Here is a 21,228-nt window from a genome sequence, read left to right on the forward strand (position 1 = left end):
GGACTACAAGGAAGCAGGTCCAGTACCGAGGCAGGATCACCACGGAAACACAGTGATGACAGTAACTGAAGGTCAAGAGGGGACACACATGGAATGCTCCAATCGTATAACATCAGCACTTGAGCAACTCGGTCATTAAAATTAACATGTTTATCAAACTTTCATCAATTATATATTAACATCATCACTTCCTTTAATTCATCTTTGAGTGGCATTTTTATAAGTTGGGAAGTACAATATAGAACAAATTTTATGGATGAAAGAAGTTGTTATCCATAAAGTTTGTTCTACATTTAGTTCTTATTTTGTTCTCTTCGTGATTAGTCTTGCTTAATACCATCAACACCTGAACTAAGCATTTTCAGCCCAATAACCGCTAAGGATGAATGTGTTTCAAGCCTGAAATGAGATAGCTAACATTGGTACAACCAACCTCACAGCCCCGATACACATCAATGTGCAACTATAGTCCGTTTGGCTCAAAAGCGGACTATGAATTGCATTCTAACTCGAAAACTAATAAACATATTTGATCATAATCAAAACGCCAGACCAACTCTGTGAGGTTTTTGCAGAGTTTATGTCCTAAAAATAAAAAAGTTGTTTAACAAACTATCATTACAATTTTGACACAGTTCACTATTTGTTATGAGGGAGGAGTGCAGAGAAAGGGACAGCCAGGTGTGCGAGAAAGGATGGAGACGGCACAGCACAGGTTAATGAATCAATAACTTGGTGGGCACTTGTGCACGTGCTTCTCTAACACCTGGCTGTCCCTTTCTCTGCACCCTCCCTCGTAACAAATAGTGAACTGTGTCAAAATTTTAATGATAGTTTATTAAACAACTTTTTTAATTTTAGGACATTAACTCTGCAAACAAACCACAGAGTGGGTATGATGTTTTGATTATGATCAGCGTTTCATTGAGTATTTTATGTTTATTAGTTTTCTATTTACATTGCAATTCATCAGTCCGCTTTTGATCCAAACGGACTATAGCAAGAAATGACACTAACACGAACAATTCAACACCCTCAACTGACCACACACAAGTTACTAATCCACTGTGAGTAGAAGCAAGTTCATTGTTGATCTTTGTTGATTGTTCTAACCAGTGAAGCAGATATTTACAAGCAAATATGCACATCAAGTTTCTGTTATTATGACCAGTGCAAAAATATTTGTCATTTAATGATAAATGTACAAGTCAATTGCCCCATTATGGTGAAAAAATATATTTACAAATTTGAAACATTATTTAGATATAACTATTCAATGTGTTATATCTAACCAGAGGGAACCTTTTCCAGTCACAGAGTGATTTCCACAGATCATAGAAAGATGACATAGTATATCTAAACCTCAACTGATTTCAACCCACAAGACATTCTGTTTGCTTCTAACCCATAAATGTTACTTGTTTCCTAGAACAACATCACATTCAGGTGTACACTGTACTCCCACCATGGTGTACTACCACCATGGTGTACTCCCATCAAGGTGTACTTTGCATCCAGGAAGCAAAGGCCGACTTCATCTCAATTCTCAGAGCTTCTGTGGTTATTGCTGAGATTTGATGATTATTGGAACTGAAAATATCAAGATTATAGACTTAAAAACAGTTTGAAAGATCCTTGGAAAACAGATAAAAGAAGCATGACAGAAGAAGATGGGGACAAGTGTAGGGTAAGAAGAAAGTACTGTAACCGACATCATCACTTGGTACAAGTACTGGGTGAATACTGTAACTGACATCATCACTTGGTACAAGTACTGGGTACTGGGTGAATAGTTTAACCCCCTGGCTGCCGAGTTTTTTTTCAGGCGCACATTTTCACACAGTTTGAAAAGTGAACGTTGTGCGAGAATTGCTCTCTGGTCCTGGATCTAATGCATCGCTATAAAATTACACAGAAATGTAGAATATTAAAAATACAGCCTGATATCTGAACGACATAAGTGTATATGAATTGGGTTTATGTGCTTGTGCATAACGTTATACTCAACATTAAAAATGACTCTCAATAATAAATGTCAAAATGTAATTTTTGAGTAAAATTGATATTTTATACTTATCCTGACTCATGCTCTTTTTGCTTGTCTTCTTCTTCTTGCTAACATAGTGGAACACTTGTATCTCCCTAATTGAAGCTCCTTCAATTTAAAATCACTAATTAGTATTCACTGACGAAGTTACCTCCTTCCACAAGCTGAACTTAGGGCCACCTCTACCCATGTGCCTCACTCTCTCCTCATATACTGAGCCCAACATTTGAATTTACAGGGAACCAAAGTGTTATTTGGGAGGATGGGAGGAGCTGACCTCATGAGTCAGGATAAGTATAAAATATCAATTTTACTCAAAAATTACATATTTTTCCTTATCCTGACTCATGCTCTTTTTGCTTGTAGCATCCTACTGGAACGGAGGTGGGAATACTAATACTTTGGATTTTAATAATTAGTGATTTGAACTGTGATGATTGTAATAACCCTATGGGAACTTCATAAAGGCACTGAACTGATGAATTCCTGCTGCTAACTTATCAGCTGCCATATAAAAGGTTATTACCATGTACTTATTATGATAAAGTATATATAACATTAATACAATGCTTAAGACTAATAGACTTAAGCTTGTTAATATGCTAGTATAAACTCCTTAGAGTTTGTTAGCTAATATACTTTTAAGATATAACATAGTACTAAGCTTAAGATATGATTAAACTTAAGCTAATTATATAATAGCAAACTCTTTAGAGTTTGTTAGTTAATATACTTATATGATATAGATATAATGCTGAGCTTAAGATATGAATAAGCTTTAGCTATATATATAATAGCAAAACTCTGTAGAGTTTGTTAGCTAATATATTTTATAATATGAGTATAGTACTGTGCTTAAGCTATAATTAACTTAAGCTACATATATAATAGCCAAACTCTGTAGAGTTTGTTAGCTAATATATTTTATAATATGAGTATAGTACTGTGCTTAAGCTATAATTAACTTAAGCTACATATATAATAGCCAAAAACTCTGTAGAGTTTGTTAGCTAATATATATTATAATATTAGTATAGCACTGAGCTTAAGATATAATTAACTTAAGCTACATATATATAGCAAAACTCTGTAGGGTTTTGTTAGCTAATATATTTTTACAATATGAGTATAGTAGTGAGTGTGCTTAAGATATAATTAACTTAAGCTACATATATAATAGCAAACCCCGTGAGAGTTTGTTAGCTAACATATTTTACAATATGAGTATAGTATTGTGCTTAAGATATTATTAACTTAAGCTACATATATAATAGCCAAAAACTCTGTAGAGTTTATTAGCTAATATGTTTTATAGTGTAACCATAGTACTAAGCTTAAGATAAGATTAGACTTAAGCTAAATGTATATATAAAAATAAACTCCTTAGAGTTTATTAACTAATATACTTTTATGTTAAAACATAGTACTGAGCTTAAGTTATGATGAAACTTAAGCTATATATATATAATAACAAACTCACGAGTTTTGTTAGCTAATACCTTTATAATGTAAACATACTGCTTAAGATATGATGAAACTTAAGCTAATTGTATAATAGCTTAAAACAACCCTTTAGAGTTTGTTAGCTATGATATAAACCTAGTATTGAGCTTATGAAGGAAAACTTAAGCTACATATATAATAGCAAGAACTCCCATTAGAGTTTGTTAGCTAATACATGTTATAATGTAACCATAAAGCTTAAAATATGATGAAACTTAAGCGAAATATATAATAGCAAAACCCTCTTTTAGAGTTTTTTGATAGCTAATATACCTATATGATATAAACATAGTACTATGCTTAAGATATGAATAAGCTTAAGTTACATATATAATAGCTAAAACTCTGTAGAGTTTGTTAGCTAATACATGTTATAATATAACCATATTGCTTAGAAATATGATGATACTTAAGCCAAATAGCAAAAACTCTTTAGAGTTTGTTAGCTAATCTACTTATATGATATAAACATAGTACTAAGCTTTAAGATATGAATAAGCTTGCTACCTATATAATAGCAAAACTCCTTAGAGTTTGTTAGCCAATATGTTTTAATAATATGAGTATAGTACTATGCTTAAGGTATAATTAGCTTAAGTTACCTATATAATAATAGTAAAACTCCAGAGAGTTTGTTAGCTTAATTAACTTAAGCTATGTATAAAATAGCCCAAAACTCTGTAGAGTTTGTTAGCTAATGCATTTATCATGTAACCATAGTATTACTCTTAAGATATGAATAACTTAAGGTAAATATATATAATAACAAACTCTGTAGAGTTGTTAACTTATATATTGTATGATGTAATAATCATAGTACTGTGATGATAAAAGGAACTTAAGTAAATTATATATAGCATGAAGCTATTTAGTATTGTTATAAGATAAGTAAAAATCTGTTAGATTGACTTATCTTCTCCGAGGAACTGTCAGCTGTTGTGCGAGGACCATGGGATCGAATTGGTGTATACCTGAGACGTCCTCGGTGGTGATATCTCTCAGATAATGGTTTGCAACCACCATATCGGATTTTCAGAAATAAACCCTCCATTATTTCAATCACATTTGTGTAGAACAATTCTAGAAGTTAAGCTATAATATCATGAGTATTAAGCTCATGGAGGGTCGAATAGGTCCATCCGCATATGCAACGTAGTATGACAGTTCTGATCCAAATGGAGATATAGTACATGAGACTTCACTCTAAGCGTAAGTTGATGATAGAGGAAATAATCTGTTGCATTTTCCCTCCTGTTTGGTTTGGTGGAGATAAATTTACAGTGCTCTTGCTGGCCATCTTGATAGAATCATCGTATCATGGGGTCCAAGTATGTCATCCAGGCGTGTTCATAAACCCTCACTTGTGAGGTGTTGGAGCACCATATATTCATATCCCCAGGTTGGGCTGAAATTTCCGTTTTATTCTCCAAACAGAAGTTTAGTAGGTTTACTAACCATCTAGTTGTGTTAGTCGCTGATGAAATTCAGCTGTAGTCTGAAACGCTGTGGATTTAGATCCACTTGTATCTTTCGTCTAGGTAATTGGCCATAAGTCCTTGACGATGTAGGTGCACAACCAGGTGTGTCTGTCCTCGCTGAACTTTTATGTAAAATCGCCTGACTGCCGCATCCCTCGCCTTAACTTGACAGGGAGGTCTCTAACTTGAAGAAAGGCAGTCTAATCATGAATGTTCAGGTTAACTGACTGTAATGAGGGGCTTGCTCGCTCACTGATATGTAGTTGTCACTTGTGACGTAAGTCTTGAACTGTGAACAGAGATCGACCTCTGTGTAGGTCGTTGTCCCTCGCGGTCCAATCAGAACAAGGCATTTTGATTCTGTATAAATACCAGCTGTGATGTCACCGTGTAGCGGAAAAAACCCACCTTGAATAAATTCTTGTCGCCGCTTGATATTAGCATAAACGCCGGTCTTCACCGTAGCTTCCCGGTTATCCGAAAGTGACCAATGTGTTTCGAGGGTTAATGGTAACCGCTGAAACCTCCGGGCGAATATCTCGCTCTGTAATTTTATGCTGTGCAGGTTATTTTCCTGGTTGTCGTGAAAAATAATTTCAGTTTTGAATATAATTCACTTCCTTATATATATGGGTATAAACAACTTGCAAGTTGTGAGCTTGTAGACTGTATACATGAATGTATCGCCATAATTGTAGAATTAACGTTGAACTTGTTGTACATATTTCTTCTCAGAAACTTTGACGATTAAGAGTTATACTCGCTGTAACAAGGCTGCTGTTCAATTTCGATATTGAATTGTCTGCAGATATGCGTAATGGTCACGCGCATGTAGATAATCGTATCGCCGTCCGGGATTGTATATTAGCAATTTATAACGGAATAGTTGATTTCTGTGAAGATCTATGAAATGTCGCTGACTAATAATACAGCGACGTTCTGTAGTTGTAAATAGCCTAAGCAATTATCTTCGCCAGGGGCTTATAGACGGCATCTGGCATACAGTTGATAATCAACTTATGCGACGCCTTGAACGGACTGACGAAGTAGCTATATATGACGAAAGTGGCTAGTATATGGAAACCTTGGAGGAGACTTCCTCGGTGAACGCCGGAGACTTCGCTAAGTTCTCGGTATCCCTTCTAGATCTTCTGGGTGAAGTAGACTTGAGTTACACTTAGCCTTCGCGCCATTATCGCGAAGGTGTCGAAGTCAAAGCCCGATTAGTATATATATATATATATATAAATATATATATGAGCGCTTGCTTCGCGGAACAGCCTCTGTGTTTAACAGGATGTGGGATCGGGCGCTTTGCCTAAGTAGGCCGCATGGATCATCTTATCATATTCAGAAGTCGGTGTTACTAAGTCTGGTGATAAGTGTCTAATTGATCGCTCTAGATCTATTTAGGCCAGCTTAACATACCGCCTCGTCATGGATTCAACAGAACCAATATACGCCATTGTAGTTCTTATACTTGATATCGATGATCAACTTGTCTCATGGGTTGATCTTCTCGAGACTTGTGAGGGGAACGCTGATAGTTTCGCTAAGCTCTTGTATAGTCCCCCGATGTCCTTCTAGATGATGATGATCTGATTCAGGTGTCCTTTTCGCGATGCCTTTCGGCTTCCTCTCGTCCCGTCCGGGAACGACGATATGATGACCTTCGCCAAGGCTTCCGTGATGTCTGATGGTCCGAAACCACATCTAGGGATGAAACCGCATAAGGTGATGATCTATCCTGCCTTCGCATAAGGTCCTTCGCGAAGGCTGTACATCTAGAGTTCTTTCCGGCCGGAAGGCTGTACATCTAGAGTCCTTTCCGCTTTGAAAACGCTTCGCTAAGGCTGTACATCTAGGTCCTTCGCCAAGGTGGTCCGTGACTTCCTTCGAAGGTGACATCGCCCTGGCTGCCACGCTGACGGGGGTGCCTCTGGGGTGTTGTTCACGCTGGAGCCTTCGCTGGCTGTTCGGACCCTGCTACCGCGAGATATTGGTCCTCCATGATGTTCATAATTTGTCGCATCATGTCTTCTGGGATGGTCTGCGACGAGGTCGCCGGTGCTTTATCTGCGGTGGTGTTAATGGAGGTCCACCGGAAAATCGTCCGACATCAGTGTAGAGGCATCAGGCTGCATGGTGATCTCTGCTGATGTCGTTGTAGCTGCCACCGGTCGCTTCTTGTGTTGCGATGCCGGGGATGATGATCAGCTGATCATCGTGAGAGGTCCAGGTCATCGGTTGGAACAATCTCGGTTGAGAAAGTCCTAGTAGACTTCGATTTTCCCTCAGAGGTCGACGCTGCCCTGGGTGCGCGACGCCTGGCGCTGAGTGTTGGTAATGATGGGACCCTCAGGACGATCATTCGATATCTGCGCTGGTACATCAGGCTGCATGCTGATCTGTGCCGACATCGGTCAATCTTTGATGTACAACCGTATGATGACCGGCTGATCATCATACAGGCCCAAAACTTCGATGGGAACGGTCCCGGTTGTTGAGATGTAGTAGAAAAACCTCTAGTCTTCTGCTGCGACGATGGGATGTCTGGGGAAGCAGGATGCTTCTTGAGATGGCGGATCACGCCCCACACCTCTCCACCACTCTAGCGGAACACCACACGGAGGGGAGTCGGCCAACAGCAGTAGACTGGCTAGGGTTCCGTGTATCAGTCATACTAGACTCTGCATACGCTGACCTATCTGCTTGTGCGTGCCAAACGCCAAAGTAAATATTAATAAAAGGTAGAATTGGATAAATTAGTACCGCAACTGCAGTGTGAATATAATAAACATGGCCGCCGCACATCATATTAAAGCATGGATCAGCAGCAGCATAAAAACGTAATCTGCAATAGTACAGAATTTTCATCAACGTAATCCACTGAAACAAACACGTCCCCCGTGGAATAAACTGTAGAAAAACGAAATTAAATATCAATATATAATCGTTGAAGGATACTAGCTAAACCTCTATAGATGTCTATATTGCGAGGTAACTAACTAAATATAAATCAAAGGATATAGTGTGTCGGAGACACAGGCGCTCATCAGCTCACTGGGCTAAGAAGGAGAGAGTGAGGCACATGGGTAGGGTGGGCCTCGCCCTCGCTGGCTTTGTGGAAAGGAGGTAACTCGTGGTGAATACTAATTAGTGATTTTAAATTGAAGGGAGCTTCAATTAGGGAGATACAAGTGTTCCACTATGTTCGCAAGAAGAAGAAGACAAGCAAAAAGAGCATGAGTCAGGATAAGGAAAAATATGTATTTTCTTCTATGACGTCAAACGACGACAGAGAGGTCATAAACGTATAATGATAAGGGGGCATAACTCCGTTATGCGTAACACTAGGTCAATGTAACTCAGATCACTTGGAGAAAATGTGTTGTGGATACGGACGCTATATTTTCGTTATTTTATATTCATGGTGAACCTCACTATTCCAATTCAAAGTTCCCCAATGTGAACGGATGCTCTTTGGTAGTTTCACAATTTATAAGAAAAGATGACAACGTATTACATGTGAAAGCACGTGATATAGCCATTTGGATGGCCCTATCCGATATATAAGTTAGTTCTTAGATTCCCATATTCTCCTGTTTGTGTAGATGTAATTTGACTAATTTTGCATCGTTATTACCAGAGTACTAGCCATATCTTCAAATGTAACGTAAATTGCTGAAAATAATACCACATTTTAGTTGACGCCATCGCTTGTTTTATGCATTTTATGACGTTGGAAAACGACGACACTGGTATGCTGATTAGCATATATCTCACTTAATTTCCATTCATTGTATAAAAGGTCTAGACTTCTATGTCAGAATTTAACACTCTTTAGACAAAACATAAAATGACTGATTTTTCCATTTAAATAGTGTCCTGAATATATCAACAATTAGACAGTTTGACAGCGTATCTTATTGTGACCAACACGCACCTGTTTGGCATCAATTTAACGTGAAATAGAAATAATATTTCACAACACCCGAATATTTTGTTTGGGATAAGAATTTTGTTTGTTTATGATTATGAAGCTATTTCTCTTCAATGTGATGCAATGAAAGATGCATAAAGATAGCTTTTATATATGGAACTATATATTAGAATATGGATATAAGATTTGTCCCAATTAACACATGAGATGGTATATATATTTTTCAACAATTTTCCTATAAGTAGTTAGAGTTTGATATCCTGTCTTCACAATATTATTTAATCGAATATGAATTGAATATATTATCGAAAACAATGATAGAGAATCATAAAACGTTTCCAACAAACGCGCACCTTGCCGATGAATATGCATCATTCTTTTGTCTATAAAACGACACAAAATTATGCAATGAACAAGACAATTCCTTTAAATATGTGTGCATGTACATTTCATATATGTGTGCATGTACATTTCATACCATATATAAATCATTGTCATGAATATTATCAGTTTTGCATATAAGGTTGAATTATATCACCGTTCATTAACCTGTTCATATGAAATTGCAATATTAGTCCAAATAAATTGAATATTGTACATCATAGGAACTAAAGTAATTGCAGTTATGGCTACGTTTGATCTTCTAACACTTGTGTAAAGGTTTAAAATATGGTGTATTGCAATAAATATGTCAATTTCTTATGTAAATATGATTCAAACAATCAAAACTTTCAAAGAATAAAACACCAGAACCCTATATGCATGTATGATATGATATTGAACAAGGCTAAATGTAGATACTGAAGTCAGTTTCCTGAAAAGTATCCGAACTATCCGCAAAATATACATCATAATACTGACAGTGTAATCGGAAGGATATGGCGATTGTGTTTACTCTTGTTCAACCGACCTTCACCTCAAAGAAATTGCCTAATATGTACAACAATGTTGACGATGACATCACTACACGCTGACCCATTTCTTACAAAATGGCGGCTTTGCTGACAAGGGTACACAGGATTTTGCGAGGACCCTTCCACTGATTCAGGGATCGCTTGTACATAAATATGAGATGTAAGTAATCAGAATGATTCTGACTATCTGTGTATTGTTATATGTTTTATCAAGCTTTCACTATACGTAAAGAGAAAAGGACAGAAATGCAGATAATTACCGCTTGTCGCGCCTCATGGATTTGGCTGCCAGTCATGGCGCCACGCTGCAACGAAACTTTGACAATTTCTTATGAATTATCAAATCATTGCATTGTATCTATTTATAATTTCCTATTTCTTGCTACGCATACTCTTTCCATGTATATATTCTAAAGGTATTGGTTTCATTGCAAAGCAATGAATAGACGGATGAATGTTGAAAAATTCAGAAAATGCCGCAGTGTAAAATCGAATTTGTCTTTGTTTACATTTCACACAAACGCAGTCTTTCAAGCACAGCCGCCTCGCTTTTCACACCCAATATGTTTCGGCCTCATTTTATCTAGACAGTTATTATTGGTGACACAGACCAGTTTCAAATTGATTCTAAAATGTATGGGGAATTTAGTGATGCATTTTTCAAGCTGAATATGAAATATACATGGATGTAATAGGCGCCTCAATACCGGCCTTCGCGAAACGATTTTGTAAACACTATCCAATATGGCGAAAGCCACTCACGGTGTTCGTGTAAGTGCATTTTCGAAAACATCCCAGCGATTCTAGATTCATCGGCAACGCTTCAGAATTATAATTAAGCGAAATCATGTAAAACTGATATCAGTGATCATAAATATGTTATTTTTGAAATTCAATACTCACAGTAATTATCCGATTTTCACATTGCAAAACATACAGCAAATAACGCTGTGAATCGCGATTTCATACTGTGTCAAAAATGTCGCCATTTTCGATGAAGCCTATTTTGTAAGGTCATTTTCAGCACTTGAGCTTTGTTTAAAATAATAGTGTTAACTGACATCATCACTTGGTACAAGTACTGGGTACTGGGTGAATACTGTAACTGACATCATCACTTGGTACAAGTACTGGGTGAATACTGTAACTGACATCATCACTTGGTACAAGTACTGGGTACTGGGTGAATAGTTTAACTGACATCATCACTTGGTACAAGTACTGGGTACTGGGTGAATACTGTAACTGACATCATCACTTGGTACAAGTACTGGGTACTGGGTGAATACTGTAATTGACATCATCACTTGGTACAAGTACTGGGTACTGGGTGAATACTGTAACTGACATCATCACTTGGTACAAGTACTGGGTGGATACTGTAACTGACATCATCAATTGGTACAAGTACTGGGTACTGGGTACTGGGTGAATACTGTAACTGACATCATCACTTGGTACAAGTACTGGGTGAATACTGTAACTGACATCATCACTTGGTACAAGTACTGGGTACTGGGTGAATACTGTAACTGACATCATCACTTGGTACAAGTACTGGGTACTGGGTGAATACTGTAACTGACATCATCACTTGGTACAAGTACTGGGTACTGGGTGAATACTAAACTGACATCATCACTTGTTACAAGTACTGGGTACTGCGTGAATACTGTAACTGACATCATCACTTGGTACAAATACTGGGTACTGGGTGAATACTGTAACTGACATCATCACTTGGTACAAGTACTGGGTACTGGGTGAATACTGTAACTGACATCATCACTTGGTACAAGTACTGGGTACTGGGTGAATACTGTAACTAGCATCATCACTTGGTACAAGTACTGGGTACTGGGTGAATACTGTAACTGACATCATCACTTGGTACAAGTACTGGGTACTGGGTGAATACTGTAACTGACATCATCACCTGGTACAAGTATGGGTACAAGTACTTCTGTAACCAGACATCCCCTGTCAGGTTTGGACCTAAGATGTGACAGCTAACCCATCACAAGAATTATCTACCTGTCCAGAGTTTGGACCTCATGCTACTTACTTATGATGACAGCCAGCACAACCACGATACATGCCATCCTCGATAATCTCCAGATATGCTAAGATTATCTCTCATCTGGAATATCAGAAAACAGTATTCAAACTCATGATTCACACAGTACTGCACCTTGAATGTTTGTTCTCCACTCATGTTACACCTATGTTTTATGCATCTTAATACATCAATGTATTGCCAAGTACATGCAGCAATTTAAGATGCAGAAGCTGGAATGTACCCTACATCACTCACCCGACAGTTCTTCCACCACATGGATCTCTGCAGACCCTTGGGATCATCCAGGATCGTGGAACATGTCCGAGTTATCTGGCAAGGCTGTCTGTAATCAGAAAGTTCTTCCACCACATGGAAGTAAATGTCTTGGCTCTGGATCGAACATGTCCGAGTTGCTGGCAAGGCTGTCTGTAATCAGAAAGGGGAAGTAAATGTCTGTTCGCCCGCACGTTTCTCAAGACATGTCTAGCGTTGTGAAACAATCTTGCACAAATGATCCTGAATGCTACAGCTAACCTGTCAATGTTTGCTTGCTAGTTGTTCAATGCCACACTTAGAAACATCTCAGATATATGATGGCAGGTTGTAAATAAACAATCAATTGATTGTTGATTGTCATCATCAACAAACTTGGCATACCTGCATGGTCAGAGTTTTCTTACTAAGTTCAATTCTAGCAACACATTTTGGGGTTCCTTAATAACAGTAAGTGAGTGAGTGAGTTTAGTTTTACGCCGCACTCAGCAATATTCCAGCTATAGGGCGGCGGTCTGTAAATAATCGAATCTGGACCAGACAATCCAGTGATCAACAGCATGAGCATCAATCTGCACAATTGGGAACCGAAAACATGTGTAAACCAAGCCAGCGAGCCTGACCACCCGATCCCGTTAGTCGCCTCTTACGACAAGCATGGATTACTGAAGGTTCATTCTAACCTGGACCTTCATGGGTTAATAACAGTAAGAAAGTGAGTTTGTAGGTGAGTGGGTAGATGGATCTTGAGTGAACCAATGAGTACCTGAGACTGTAATGTAACCATGGTAACCTGAGGGTTTGTTGGTCAAAGTTATCCATGACTTCCTTCTTATTGGAACCAGACGTTGGTTTGATTTCTTGGTTATTATACACGTCATAGCAACAACACTGCAACGTCATGGGTGTTGTAGAATCTGTGTAACCATGTCATAACAATAAGCAGTGTAATCTGCTGACAGATCCATACCTGATTTATCCTGTAATCTGCTGACAGATCCGTACCTGATTTATCCTGTAATCTGCTGACAGATCCGTACCTGATTTATCCTGTAATCTGCTGACAGATCCGTACCTGATTTATCCTGCAGGTCATCGAGACGCTCGCCACGGTCCAGAACCTTGCTGACATTGTTCTTCATGACATCCACCACATCATCCACCTGGTTCTGCAGTCTGCAACAATATATATACCAGGCTGTACAACATTGTACAATATATACCAGGCAGGCATTGTACAACATTGTACAATACAATATATATATACCAGGCTGTACAACATTGTACAATATATACCAGGCTGTACAACATTGTACAATATATACCAGGCTGTACAACATTGTACAATATATACCAGGCTGTACAACATTGTACAATATATACCAGGCTGTACAACACTGTACAATAGATACCAGGCTGTACAACACTGTACAACATAAAAATAGGCTGTACAACACTGTACAATATATACCAGGCTGTACAACACTGTACAATATATACCAGGATGTACAACACTGTACAATATATACCAGGCTGTACAACACTGTACATACATTGTATAATATATACCAGGCTGTACAACACTGTACAATATATACCAGGCTGTACAACACTGTACAATATATACCAGGCTGTACAACACTGTACAATAGATACCAGGCTGTACAACACTGTACAATATATACCAGGCTGTACAACACTGTACAATATATACCAGGCTGTACAACACTGTACAATAGATACCAGGCTGTACAACACTGTACAACATAAATATAGGCTGTACAACACTGTACAATAGATACCAGGCTGTACAACACTGTACAATAGATACCAGGCTGTGCAACACTGTACAACATAAAAATAGGCTGTACAACATTGTACAATACAAAAACTGGCTGTATAAAACTGTACAGTATATGACCAGGCTGTAAAACATTGTACATGTACCAGGCTCTATAACATTGCACAATATGAAACTAGGCTGTACAACACTGTACAACATATACCTGATATTACCTGGGTCTACAACATTGAGGTGAGGTGAAATTCGGTTTAACGTCATGCTTGAGAATATTTCGCTCATATGACGACGTGCATGAGTGTGTATGTGTATGTGCGGCTGCTTGTACTAGCCCAGACTTAAGCTGGCTTTATAGTGCTAGCCCACTGAGATACCATGCCGCAGTGAAGCATGAATACCCCACTCAGACACATTATACTGACTCCAAGCCGACCAGTCCTTGTTGTACCCATTAATGCCGAGCGCCAGGCAGGGACCAACAAGTACCATATTTTAACGTCTTTTGGTATGACGCGGTCGTGGATTGAACCAGAGACCTTCTGCTCTCCGGGCGGACATTCTAACCACTACACCATGGAGGCGGTCGTCTACAACACTGAACAAAATATACCAGGCTGTAGAACATTGTACAATATATACCAGGCTGTACAACATTGTACAATATATACCAGGCTGTACAACACTGTACAATATATATTAGGCTGTACAACATTGTACAATATATAACCAGACTGTACAACATTGTACAATATATACCAGGAAGTACAGCATTGTACAATATAAAACCAAGATGTACAACATTGTTCAATATATACCAGGCTGTAAAACCTTGTACATCTACAATCATAAATGGAAAAAACTTCAGGTAAACATGATCAAATTATTTCTCATGAAGCACACGACTAACCTGCTAAACCTTGCTCAATATACTTACCTAGATACTTTCGGGTCTGATCTGAGATTGTTTGTCCACACTGAGGGACCCCTGAGGAATGAAAACAATAACAATGATATCAATGAATGACACTGCAAAAATGTCCATCTGCATAGCTGGCTGGCTGCAGATGTGAGGTGAGGTGAGGTGAAATTGGGTTAAACGTCGTGCTTGAGAATATTTCGCTCATATGACGACGTGCATGCGTGTGTATGTATGTGTGGCTGCTTGTACTAGCCCAGACTTAAGCTGGTTTTATAGTGCTAGCCCACTGAGATACCATGCCGCAGTGAAGCATGAATACCCCACTCAGACACATTATACTGACTCCGAGCTGACCAGTCCTTGTTGTACCAATTAATGCCTAACGCCAGGCAGGGACCATAAAGTACCATATTTTAACGTCTTTTGGTATGACGCGGTCGGGGATCGAATCGCAACCTTCTGCTCTCCGGGCGGACGCTCTAGCCACTACACCAAGGAGGCGGTCTAGCTGCAGATGTGACTGGTTGCTGATACAAAGAATTATTATTTGGAAATTCATACCACATCAGAATATAAAACAATGAGATACAGCCTCTGGGAAGATAAATGTCACAGACATAATCAATACAGTAATCTTATCACTGTAAGTATTGACTGTAGTTACACTTTGTTAAAGAAAGAAAGATGTAAAGTTATAATGCTAAGATAGCGCCGTGAGTCAGTGTATAATTGATGCCACAGTCCACAGTATCTGAGATACACCCACCATCCTACACACTCTGTGGTGGTTCCAGGTTTGAGCAAGTCACATGAGGCCATCAAATGGAATGGATAGTTAGACATAGCTGATTATGGCATCATACACTCAGAGTATGGTTCGCTGCTCATAATATTAATCACCGGATTGATTATCTCAGAGTTGTACATTTACAGCTTATTGTCACATAGCTGGAATATTGCCGACCATGGCATTAAACTAGTGCTGGGAATGGGTTGAAATCTCACAATTGATGATTGGTTCAATAGCAATGACCAATCATCAACAAAAATTGGTTAGCGTCATATTTTAGATTTTCCTATTCAGGTTGTAGTTGCAGATAAGTATAAAGAAAAATTATTTGGTTCTCTGTTGTGTTTTTGCTTATTTAGAAACTGCACAAATTACATCTGCAAATTTCACATGCAGTGGAAAATGATTCAGTTCCAGTGTAACATAAACTTCCAAGATACTTCAATTCAGTCATGACTTTTCAGAAAGTGAGGTGAGTTTTCTAAGAATTAAACACGTTTTCAGGCCTTGACAACGTCCTAGATATGTTCCATCATCAAGTATTTCAAACTCTATTACAGCGGTTCCAAAATCGTTTGTGTTCGATTATGAGAAAATGGGATCGATTGCTTGGTCGTTTGGCCACTGCGACCAATCTTCGATTATTTCAATTAATCGGAACACCACTACATTAAACATGTCTAACAACAAACTAACAAAACTGAAAGTTAGCTGCCAACGTAGGCCCTAATATCTGCCTTTCAGGAGCTCCCTAGTCTCAGTAACCCTGACAATATTGGTTAACCCTCAGTCATGTTTTACCAAGCAATCCCAGTGCTTTCATCGTGTCCATGTTAACAAGTTTTAATGTCTGTTTAAAGTATGAGTACAACAGTCACTGGGGAAAGATTGTTCTATAAATGGTGCCCTTGTTCTAGCACTGTTGTATAATTTCTGTATTTAGGCTTGAGTCCCACATGCTTGATACCATAGAGTGAGTGAGTGAGGTTTTATGCCACTTTTAGAAATATTACAGCAACATCATGGCAGGAGACACCACAATGGGCTTGAGATATTGTCCACATGTGGGGAAACCAGCCTGAGTGTCTGGCGTGATGGGCGAATGTTTTAACCATTTCTCTACCCCATCACCCCTAGATACCATTGAAGAAAACATAAGAAACAATACCTGAGAAAGAAGTCTTCATCAGAATCGTCGCCATCGAGCAGTCCTTGCTGAAAATACCAACAAAGGATTTGTATTACGCGATACAAGCTGTACAATCATGACAATGTCATGCTGACATGAAGGGTTATATAACACTGTATCATACAACATAAACTGATGATATACATCATATCATGTCATGTAACAGAAAAGTGTGAAAGAAGGATGAAAAGTCCTTTTCATTTAATCAAGTTTATGTCCTTCCAATCATAACAATCGGAATATGTTTTTGTGTCAAAATATACACTACTTCCATCTGCTAATGGTTGGTTACCATGGTTACATGTTTCATAATGAAGTAGTTTCATGTGGCATTATTCAACTGACAATGACCATGATGATATTCATCACTTCACACAGACAATCAGAGCTCCAGATAAGATTTAGCTCATGTGGGTACTGTACCAACTGTATTTTGTTTGGAGTGGGTATTATGAATGTTGAGTGGGTATTTCATTTTCCGTTACCCACTGCTTTCAAATATGTGCATATTTCAGTCATTTTACTCACCTAAGTATTAAGTCATTTGGTAAGTTTACTAAGCAGGTATGTTCTGACTAATGTCATACCTAATCAAAACCAACTTAAAGATAATGGAAATGATTTCATAAAAAATCACTCATCCTATACTGACAGTACAACACTTGTCCTATACTAACAATACAACTTGATAGCAATCGATGTCTTTTTCATTACGCAAGCGATTTTTATAAATATATTCCGTACGCATTTGTTTGAAAACTTTTATGCGTATCTAACATTTTAAATGTTTGAATTGGTACACAACAATTATTTTTTCAATGCGTAATTGGACATTTTCTATGCGTATTTTACCCAGATACGCAGCTTATCTGGGCCTCTGGACAATAACACTAAAATCATCTGCCATATGGAAACTACTACTCTAAGTACATAACTAAGTATATAGTTTCTTTAACCATTAAACTTCACTTGTCTGTATTATTATATATTATTATACAATATCTTGTAAAACTGTATTGTAAATGTAAATAATTATCACTGTTGGTGGAACTTGACAGTATGAGCTTATGTTCACTTTGCAGGAAAGCCTGAAATAGGCAGGTTTTCAGTTAATTTGGGACAGAAAGTCAATAGTTATGTCATTTCTAGCATCACAAACTTTACAGCAGTAGAATATGCTGCTGTTTGATACATTTATTTGCTCCCAGAAAACAAATAATGAATAATTGCCTGTCTGTATACATGAGTGAGTTTATTTGCTCCCAGAAAACAAATAATGTTTGTAACATCAATTGAGAACTTAGTCTGTATGAAGGCAGGAGATGAAAAGTTGTATATGTTTCTTGGGAACCATCAAGTGTGCAAATAGATTAAACAACATTTATGAAAACTGAATGACTTGTATATACAGAGCTACAGATAACTTTTTGGGTCATTGAGTTATGTACTCCCTTGTCTTCATCTCAATTGGGTATCCTAAGTTTCCTTTGAGTAACCAAATAATTTGTACTCACCTCACTCAAACTCAAATGGGTATTTTGCCATGTTCCATTAATTTTAAAAATATAATAAAGGTTAAATGTTATTGTTTGTTATTTATATTTGATCTGTAATATGAGAAACAATAAGAAAGACTGCAAGTTGTCAAGTTAATGTCCTGAAATAAAACCTCTCAATATACCTCAGTTATTTTATCTATACACAGGTACGCAAGCTAAGATTTGACATTTTGTGTGTATGCATGTAAGATCACATTTATTGAGTATTTACAAAAATTCAAGTGTACTGTACACAACAGACTTAATAGGAATTGAGTTTTCACATAAATATTTGCGTAATGTAAGCAGATATGCAGATTATCTGTACCTTTGGTATATCATTAAGCTCACAGGATTAAGAACGGACAGATAAGGTAACCATCTGCTACAATCAAATGCCCAAGTTGCAGTTGACTTAAATACTGTAGATGTAACAGTCATAGACTAACATCTAGTCTATGAAATGAAATGAACATATTCTACAGAAAAAATGTTTCTTAATTATGTTTACAAAACAACATAAAGAAGTCCAGTGACTGTCATCATTTTCAGAATTCTGCAGATTTGGACAGACAGTGAAACACGTGGTAATAGAAGCTTGCCTCATTGACTGCACTGGGTATATTTGTTTCAGGGTCTGTAAGACAGACTTTTTACAGTCCATAAGGATATATAACTGCGCTTCAGGCATTTAACATGTTTACCATGCTTATGTAAATTTTTAATTAACATTAAAGTGCATCACAAATATACATTGTTAGTCAGGATTATGTCTTGGTAACCATGGTTATCAGGTTTCTGTGTGGTTAATGAAGAGCAGCACTAATAACTGTATATATGTCTTCTGAATAATACACAACCAGGTTAAACTGCACAAAATTATCATTGTTGAAAGCTAGTAGCAGTACTAGCACTCTCCGGAGGACAAAAGTGGAGTTTGTGCACAGATGTTTTGACTATTAGTACCAGGGGAAACCTAGTTCTTTACAATACTTCCTTATAGGCTGTTATATAGTGTTAAACATGCAAGCAATGGGTTAGTCACAAGTTCGCAAAGTCAACATTGTTTGCTAACAGTACCATGTTACTCTGCACCCCTAAAATACATTTTACTACATACACAACTGAACCATACCAATGAAACGAAAACAAAATATGTTTAGGGGATACATGTTTTCCCAGGATTAGCACACGTGAACACCATAACACCAAAACACTCAAACAGTGTAGCATGTACCCGTTCAACGTCATGGGCTGATCTGAGGTCCGAACTGTCTGGTATTCTGGCAAACTTGGGAGGCATCTTGAGGTGTAAAAGCGGTATCAAATGCACACGGTCGTCAAAAAGGCAATTTCCTTCTTCGGCAAGGAAGTACAAAAATAAAAACAACGTTGTTTACAACAAAAGTTACAGGTTATCAGCCGATACCATCATACCAGTCGACCATGTATCGTGAGTAGCTTTCTTGGTTAACAGATTAACCAATCACTGTGAATCCCATCACGAAGCAAATCACAATAAAACAACTAAATCCCTTTCGTATAGATTTTCCTTCGTCGTAACGTGACACATTCACTTAGTAGCCTTCTTCTAGGAGAGTTATCAAATGGGAGGTAACTCCTTGCATAATTGCCTCCCTTTCACTATTACGCGTGATCTGATGCTGATCTCACGCACGCTGTTCAATGATTTTTAAAAACCCAGATATGGTTAGAAAATCTACGGGCTGGCAATTTGATGTTAAGACCCTGTGCGAGTTTAAGAGTGTTTGGTTTAATATTAAATACAACTGATCAGGGACTAGACTAACAACTTGTCTCTGAAATGATCATATTTTACTGAAAACAAAGTTCATAGTAAAAATAAAATATATAATGAAAAGGAGCCCTGAGACCTGCCACATTTACTAGACTTGCGTGGGCTTTCTTGGATATATTTGCTTCAGGGTCTGTACGAGAGACTAATCAGGGACATAAAATTACAATATATTCGTGCAATGTCCATCCACAGTTATTGTGGTAGTTAGTGAAATGGTATGCTGTTTGTATGAACGATTGCGGTAGTTTAAAGTTACGAATTTTAACGACTACAAAAATGGGATTCTGAGAACAACGGAATGCTATAAACAATACAACCATATAGGAATCTGCTAACCCCATGTTGCGTGTTACGCGAGTTATTGGGGTCAATTTAGAGGACAGTCCCCACAATGGGGCAAGGGGCGTTGTCATGGAAAATAAAAGCAAATAACAAAGGTCGCGAAACTGTTACACAAGTTGTTGACCTGAAATATGTCACTGTCCTATATATTTTATATAAACAAATTGTAATTTTTGTATTTGTTTGTTTGTTGTTTAACGCCGCACTCAACAATATTACAGACATGAGGCGGCGGTCTATAGATAATCGAATCTGGACCAGATAATCCAGTGATCAACATCATGAGCATCGATGTACGCAATTGGGAACCGGTGACATGTGTCTACCAAGTCAGCGAGCCTGACCACCCCATCCCGTTAGTCGCCACTTGAGACAAATATGATTTGCTGAAAACCAATTCTAATCTGGATCTTCACAGTTTTATGATCATATAGGGACCAGAAGTGTATTGGTGGGGTGGGGGTGTAAAGGGGGTGGGGAGATGGGTTGTTACTTGTATTGGTGGGGTGGGGGTGTAAAGGGGTGGAGATGGGTTGTTACTTGTATTGGTGGGGTGGGGTGTAAAGGGGTGGGGGTGGAGATGGGTTGTTACTTGTATTGGTGGGGTGGGGGT

General features: G+C 38.0%; 1 protein-coding gene across 2 annotated transcripts; it reads right to left on the reverse strand.

Moving 5' to 3' along the window:
• Window positions 1-1,003: 1,003 nt before the first annotated feature.
• LOC124256886 (vesicle-associated membrane protein 4-like) lies at window positions 1,004-20,043 on the reverse strand. 2 transcript variants are annotated; one of them, XM_046690855.1, is made up of 8 exons: window positions 19,692-20,043; window positions 16,896-16,942; window positions 14,953-15,003; window positions 13,293-13,393; window positions 12,333-12,370; window positions 12,196-12,240; window positions 11,951-12,020; window positions 1,004-1,590 (listed from the first exon to the last, which is right to left on the reverse strand). In XM_046690855.1, exons 1-6 carry the CDS (start codon window positions 19,755-19,757, stop codon window positions 12,196-12,198), a joined length of 348 nt encoding a protein of 115 aa, XP_046546811.1. In that variant the 5' UTR covers window positions 19,758-20,043; the 3' UTR covers window positions 1,004-1,590; window positions 11,951-12,020. The 2 variants fall into 2 exon arrangements, with proteins under 2 accessions (XP_046546811.1, XP_046546812.1); XM_046690856.1 differs by lacking the exons at window positions 1,004-1,590; window positions 11,951-12,020; window positions 12,333-12,370 and having other exon boundaries at window positions 12,196-12,287.
• Between the last annotated feature and the right edge of the window lie 1,185 nt (window positions 20,044-21,228).

The sequence above is a fragment of the Haliotis rubra genome, unplaced genomic scaffold (genome assembly GCF_003918875.1).
Source record: "Haliotis rubra isolate DU_JTF1 unplaced genomic scaffold, ASM391887v1 Scf642, whole genome shotgun sequence".
In the NCBI taxonomy this organism is placed as follows: Eukaryota; Metazoa; Mollusca; class Gastropoda; order Lepetellida; family Haliotidae; genus Haliotis; species Haliotis rubra.

Coding starts and splice junctions, on each gene's coding strand:
- LOC124256886 (XM_046690855.1), bottom strand. CDS start 19,757: ATGCCTCCCAAGTTTGCCAGAATACCAGACAGTTCGGACCTCAGATCA. Junction 13,394..14,952: donor TCAGACCCGAAAGTATCTAG/GTAAGTATATTG, acceptor ATATTGTTGCAG/ACTGCAGAACCAGGTGGATG. Junction 12,241..12,332: donor CGGACATGTTCGATCCAGAG/CCAAGACATTTA, acceptor TCCTGGATGATC/CCAAGGGTCTGCAGAGATCC.